At 60.7% G+C, this 6,783-nt stretch overlaps 1 protein-coding gene across 1 annotated transcript; it reads right to left on the bottom strand.

The window, feature by feature from the left end:
* Window positions 1–478: 478 nt before the first annotated feature.
* LOC138100566 (serine/threonine-protein kinase pim-1-like) lies at window positions 479–2,204 on the bottom strand. Its single transcript, XM_068998432.1, has 4 exons — window positions 2,168–2,204; window positions 1,486–1,852; window positions 907–1,083; window positions 479–582 (listed from the first exon to the last, which is right to left on the bottom strand). Exons 2-4 carry the CDS (start codon window positions 1,829–1,831, stop codon window positions 479–481), a joined length of 627 nt encoding a protein of 208 aa, XP_068854533.1. The 5' UTR covers window positions 1,832–1,852; window positions 2,168–2,204.
* Window positions 2,205–6,783: the final 4,579 nt, after the last annotated feature.

Raw genomic sequence — 6,783 nt, 5'->3', positions numbered from 1 at the left:
GGGGAAGAAAGAGCAAGAGTTCATTAGGGCTTGACCTGAAATGATGTTTTGGCGTTTCTGCTTCTTCTCACAGCTTTGGCAGGTGAGCAGCATCTCTGTCCCTGCCGCCTGCTGGCCCTTGGAATGCACACATGAGCCCAGGTATCACTTCTGGTGAACCCAAATGGCTGCGTCAGTTTGAAAGGGCGGCTGTTGTTTCACTGTTACCTTTCTAGGCTGGTTACAGCTCCTCCTGCCTGTACTACAGCCTGTGCTTGAAGACACAGAACTACCGTCCTGGAGAAAAGGCATCAAAAGCTTGACAAAGGCTGAAGAGAACACTCTGATTACCCCTTTTCCCAAGAGGGTTCTTTAGCTGAAGTTGCTAAACAGGACCAGACTTGACACCCCGGCATGGGTTTGTGGTTGTTTTATTTCTCGAGCCCTCAGTCCTGCATGGGACTCGGTAATCGGGTGCTGCAGAGGCTCTGGCAAGGCATCAAAGACGCCTGCCCCGCACCCAAGGGTGGCGCAAGATCTCCTCCAGCGCTGGCCTGTCCGCAGGGTGCTTGGACAAACACCAGCGGATCAGATGTTGGCACTCTGGGGAGAGAAACCAGAAAGCGCCGGTCACTTGCAGAAGGCTCCTGCCCAGCTGCTCCCGGCGCCTCCAGGGCCCGGGCTATGCTGCGTGTGCTCAGAGCTGTGCCAGCCTCCCGGCTGACTCTGCCCTTTGCGGGACAGTGGCACGGCAGGACACGCGCCACCTCCTTCAGCCAAGCAGGCCACACCGACCACGTCGTCACGGGCTGCCTCCTGCGGCCAGCTCTTGAGGGCAGATGGGCCTCCCGCGCAGCTGCGTGAGGGCCACGCTGGGCTGCGCGGTGCCATCTGCCAAAGCCTGCCTTCTTGAGGCCAGACACCAACCTGGAGAGACCTGCTGCCAGAAGAAGAGCTGCCCCGACACGATGTCACGGTCCTCCTGGAAGGGCATGTTCCCGCAGACCATGACGTACAGCAGCACACCCAGGGACCAGATGGTTGCCGAATGGCCGTGGTAGCAGCCAAGGCAGATCCACTCGGGTGGGCTGTACATGTGTGTTCCTAGGGGAGACAGGTGGCGCTGTCCAGGTGCAGGCTGCTGGCTTCCAGAGCCTGGTGCCAGCCTCCTGGCGGAAGCAGGGGCTGCACCGGTGGCCACAACTTCCCCCCGAGGCCACCGGGCGTTCCCCAGCCAATTGGCCAAAGCCAAGAAACCGTTCTGCAAGGCAAACAAGGCCAGCGGAGCAGCCCAAGCCCTTGCGGGCCTGCCAAGCCGAGCGGCCGGGGCCTGGCTTTGGCAGCCCCCCTCTGTGGGCAGGGCTGGCAGCTGGCTCCTGGGGCACAGCATCTGCCCCGTGCCAAAGGGCAGCCGGCAGCCGGCTGAATGCCGCAGCCCACAGCCCAGGAGGGAATGGGGCCGTGCAGTGCCTGGCACTGGGAGCAGGGCCTGGCCTGTGGGCTCACCGGCAAATCGCGTGAAGGCCTGCTCCTGGAGGAAGGTGCCGCAACCGAAGTCGATGAGCTTCAGGTCGCCGCTCTCCGGGTCCACGAGGAGATTCTCTGGCTTGATGTCCCGGTGCAGGACGCCGCAGGCGGTGCAGTGCCGCACGGCCTCCAGCACCTGGCAGAAAAGCCAGCGCGCCATCTCCTCGCACAGGAACCCCTGCTCCAGCAGGAAGGCCAGGAGATCCTGCGATGGCTCCGGACGCTCCATCACCAGCAGGAAGCTGTCAGGCAGCTCAAACCAGTCGAGGAGCTGGATGATGTTGTGGCAGCCAGAGCCCACCTTCTCCATGAGCACGATCTCCATGGGAACACGGGTGCCGTCGGGCTGTGAGGAGGAGACAGTGCCTCCAGCAGGCCTGATACTGCCCTGTGGCTCCGCTGCCTCGTGCCTGGGATGCCCCAGTGCCCCCTTGGGCAGCCTCCCTGGTGCTTGGGCTTCCTCCCGCCCAGGGGATGCTTGGGGGGTGCCCCCCTGCCCGGCCCCATCACCAGTGTTTGGCATCCCCGGGCCCGCGATGCTCCGGCTCGCACGCTGAGCCCACGCCCGCTCCCCCCGCCCTGCGCCGCCTCCCGCCCTGGGGCCCCGGCCTTATCCCTGCCCGCCACGCCCCGCTCTGTCGCGGTGGCCCCGCTCACTCACCAGCTCGTACCACCGCAGGACGCTCTCCCGGGCCACGCGTTTGATGGCCACCTGCAAGCCCACGAGAGACGGGGCTGAGCTCAAGCCCTGCCCCGCCCCGCCCCTGGCCCTCCTCCCGCGCCCCGCCGTCTCGGCCACTTTACCGGACTCCCGTCTGAGAGGCGGATGCCCGAGAAAACGGTGCCGAAGCCACCGCTGCCCAGCTGAGGGCCCAGCTGGTACAGCTCCTGCAGCTTCTTCTTTTGCCCTGCGACCGAGACCGAGCCATCAGCCTTGCGCCCAGGGCCCCCCCGGCCAAGTGCCCGCGAGTAAAGCGAGCCGAGCCACCGCGGGCCACGTTGCTCTGACCTGCTTCCTGCTGCGCGCCGGGCAGCGGCCACCGCCTTGCAGCCGTCGGGCAGGGGAGCGGCAGAGCTGGGGCAGGGGAGCGCGCAGAGGCGGCTGCAGGAGCCGGAGGGCAGCGGGGCAGGGCGTCACCGTCGCTGTCCCCGGCGTCGTGGGCTGGACTCTGCTGTTGAGGACTGCCGGGGCTACAGCCCGAGGACTCGCACAGGGGGGTGTCAGGAGCAGCTGCAAACCAGGGAGGGGTTTTTTGAAGCCGTGGCATCAGAAGCACTGGAAACAGCCAGAGACTCTGCTGCTCTCAAGGGCCCTGGCCTGGCCTGTGGATGCCCCTCAAGAGCCCCGAGGGAGCCTCAGACAGCTCCTCAGAAGATCTCACCTGCTACCAGAAAGGCCTTCCTGGTAGTCGGTGGCCGTCTTGGAGCAGCTTCCTGGAGATGGAGGAACCTCCTGGGTCTCTTGAGGGTCATCTCTGCCACCAGGCACGGGCTGTTGCCAGCTGGCACAGCCGGCACAGCGTCCTGGGAGCTGTGGGCCGGCAACTGCTGGCTCCAGCTCACTTGCTGCTCCGCCACCTGCTCCTGAGAAGGCTCCCCTGGATCGGGCTGGGCTCCCACTTGGACTTCTGGGCTTTCCCTGGCCACGTCAGTTGTCAGGGTTGCGCCCGTATTGTTGAAGTCCGTGAGTCCAAGGGAGCTGGGAGACCTGTCCACAGGCTCTGCACCTTCTGCAGGCTGACAGGTCTCACTGAGCGTCTGCGGGGGATAGAAGCTGTCAGAGATAGCGGAGGCTCGTGGCAGGATGGAGGATCTCTGACAGCCTGAGCTTCTTGCCTGGATGGTGGGTCCCTCATGGTGTGCCGTCCTTGCAAGGGTTGAGGCTCTCCCAGGGATGGATAATCTTGCTGGGAGCGGCCTCTTGAAGGGATGGAGGCTCCTGGAGGAGCTGGACGAGCCACAGCAGGGCAGGTGGCCTCGCTTCACCAGCTCCTCCAGTTCTTTCCACAATGCCTGCCACATCCCAGAGCAGAGCGGCACCCATGTCCCATTGCGAGCCCAGAGCAGCAGCATCAGTTCCTGCAGCTCCTGGGCCACTGCCACGCAGGGGCCGCAGCTGCAGGGGCTGTCCAGAGGGCTCGCGGGAGCACGTGGCCGCTTGCGAGGGGTCACCCGAGGCCTGGAGGACCTGGGAGCCACAGGGGCTCCTCGCTTCCTCCGTGAGCCTCTGGGCTGCACCCCCGGGCGCTTGCGCCTCTTCGATGTCCGTGCCTGCCGCCTCCGTGGTTGCCAGTGGCCAACGGCCCACCAGACAGCCACAGTGGCCAGCAGCAGGACAAGCACAATCACCAGGACGCCACCGTCACACATGGCTCCGGCGCGTCCCATCGCGACTGCACTGGCAGCTGCAGGTGCTGGCAGTGTTACATAGCGACTGCGCGGTGATGTCACAGTGCTGTGGGCCAGGACAGCCGGGTGACATCCCAGCCCTGCCTCTCGCCAGCGCTCAGCCCCTTTGTGCCGTCACAGCCCTGTGCCCACCTCAGGGATCAGCAGAACCAGCGCATCTCTAAAGATGCACATGGCCAGAAAAAGCCTGGCAGTAAGAACAGCTCAGCCTGCTGCAGTGAGTCATTCCCTGCAGCAAGTGGCACATCAGGAAGAGTGCTGCTGCCACCAGTGTCAAGCCCATGGCTCCCAGGACACTGCAGCAGTACCAACTGGAAACACTCTCTGTGCCTGAGAAATCTTCCAGAGACAAAGGGAGTTGAAGTTCCTGTGTCTCTGGGGAGCTCTCCTGAACTGGCTGTCGATGGCAGGAAGAGTTTTCTGTAACAGCTCACCGACTTCTGCGTTGCCTCTGTTCTAAATAAGTCAGGATTTCCCAAGGAGTGCTCATAGTGCTCCCACTGCTCTGGTTTTGACGGGCATAGGGCTCCTTTTTTCCCAATTGCTGGCACACGCTGGGTTCAGATTCATGATGGGAATGCTGTGGATCAAACATGAGTGGTTTGGTTTCTGCTGAGCAGGGCTTGCCCTCTTCAAGGATTTTGCAGTGTCCCTTGGTACAGTGCATGTTTTCCACTGGGAAGGGAGGGAGGAGTGTTGAAGACAGAGGCAAAGAATGCATTAAACACCTGTGCTGTGTCCCTGTCCCTGTTTGTGAGGTGACCATCCACATCCTGGAAGGGGACAATGTTATTTCTACAATGTTTTTTTCCATTAATATATTTAAAAACACTCTTTATTGTGCCCCACACTTCTGGCCACCTTCCTCTCCAGCTGAGCTTTCACTGCACCAAAGTTCTCCCTACAGTGGCAAGAGACATCTCTGTGGAAGGAATGAGGAGGAGGTGTCTTTACAAACTATCTGTGGGCATGATGGTAGATAAAGCCAGATACTGATAGGTGAAAGAAGCAAAGGGAGGAACCATAAATTCCATAGGAATTCCACTAATTGACACAGACTGTTACTCACTCAAGACTCTGCTAATCCCTGGATTTAGAGAAAAAGAACAGAGACACAAGGAAAAGAATGAGGGTGGGGGGTGCACATTAGAAAGGGGGTTTGTATTAAGCCATTCGGGAAGTCTGTACCTGTCAAGTACCTCAGCCACTGGGGAAGGAGAGAGGAAAATGCAGCCGGGAAATCAGGAGAAAAAGGAAGCTGCGTCCTCTAACAATTTGAGAGATCCCATGGGAAATGCCCATGGCCTCTCCCTTTATTCGAATAAAGTAACAGGATTGCTCTGTCTCTTGTTTGGACATAAACCTGTGGTGTTTGTGGATTAATTTTCCTGACATCTGTATTCTTCTGCTGACCTTGCTTCCACTGGGCACACAGCTTTCTTTTCCATCCTCTTTCCCAGAGAAGATGCCTTCTGCCTCGTCTGCTTGGATTCCGACATTTGGGACTCTCCTACTCCTGTGCCCTTAGGAGGTGATGTTTCAAAATTGACCAGCACTGATGGACCCCAGCACCTGCAAAAGCATTGTCCCTGGAGACCCTGCTTACCAGTTCCCTGAGCAGTCTGAAGTCTGCTCTCCTCATGCCCCGAACTGAGGTTTTGCTGGCCCTTTTCCTCTTGTCAGAGGTTGGAAAGTCGATTTATCTCTGGTCACTGGGGCCAAGACGGCCACCAGTCCCCACTTGGCTCAGGGCACGTGGGACTCAGACGGCGGCCTGGCTCCAGGGGGGCTGAGCTGGAGAGTCCTGGGCTGTGGGGGGCTCCCCCCTTACCTGGGAGGAGGCTCCCTGGGGAGGAAGAAGGGTCTGGCATGAGCCACAAGGCCCCTGGCCAAAGGACAGTAGCAGGGGACATGTCCGTAGCAGATGCTGTCTGGGAGGAGCTGTGGCAAGGAGTGGGTGTGGGGCTGGGGCTGTCACAGAGCTCAGAGAGGGTGTTCCCCCAGCCCAGCAGGCAGAAAGCCGCTGGCTCACAGCAGGAGCCAAGTTCCAGGTCACCAGAAACAGCCCCCTCCCTCACCAGTGCTCCCAGCCTCCCAGAAAGGTTGGTTATGCTCATGGGTGCTGCCAAGGTTCCCCATGAGAACAGGGCTGGACACCCTAAAAAGGGGGGTGAGCACCCCAGGGGCAAAGTCAGGGCAGGGGGGAATGAGTGGGATGAGTGTGAGAGGACCACCTCTACCCCTCCCATCCTGCGCCAGGGAGCAGGGACCTTCCTGGGACAGCTCCAAGAGGATATTCAGTACCATCCTTGCCTGGGACAGGGGTGCCAAGGAGATCCAGGAGGGATCAGTGTCCAGCTCTGTGTCCTGGGACACCCTGCACCCTGTTCCCCACAGCCCTGATTTTCAGGAAGGAGCCACAGGAGTCTCCTGGCCATTGATGGATTTTTCTTTCAGGAATTCACTGTGGAGCTCGTTTCTCTTTTTTTTTCCTCTTTCTGAGCTCCTGTAAACACGGCATACAGCTGGAAGGGGCGGGGCGGAGAAGACCCAGCTGGGGAAGTCTTGAGGGGTTCTGTGTCTCTGGCACCCTGCTTTCCTCCTCTCCCTTTCGTGGAGGTGTGGGCTGGCAACGGAGCATCTTCCCCGGGTGGCCGCGGTGCCCCGAATCCCTGCCCTGAGTGGAGGGACAACACTGGGCGTCTCTGGTCTGCCCCACGCAGCCAGGGTGTCCCACAGAGCTCCTCCAAACCCCTGCTCTTGGCCGCCAGGGGCCTAATTAGGGACGTATTAACGAGGGACGAACTAAGGGCGCTAATTAGGGAAGGGAGGGCGGGGAGCCGGTCCCACCAGGACGGTGGGCGTGGC

This window comes from Aphelocoma coerulescens, unplaced genomic scaffold (assembly GCF_041296385.1).
Source record: "Aphelocoma coerulescens isolate FSJ_1873_10779 unplaced genomic scaffold, UR_Acoe_1.0 HiC_scaffold_107, whole genome shotgun sequence".
Classification (NCBI taxonomy): domain Eukaryota; kingdom Metazoa; phylum Chordata; class Aves; order Passeriformes; family Corvidae; genus Aphelocoma; species Aphelocoma coerulescens.
Note: the sequence above shows the minus strand (reverse complement) of the source record. Positions and strands in the feature narration are given on the sequence as shown.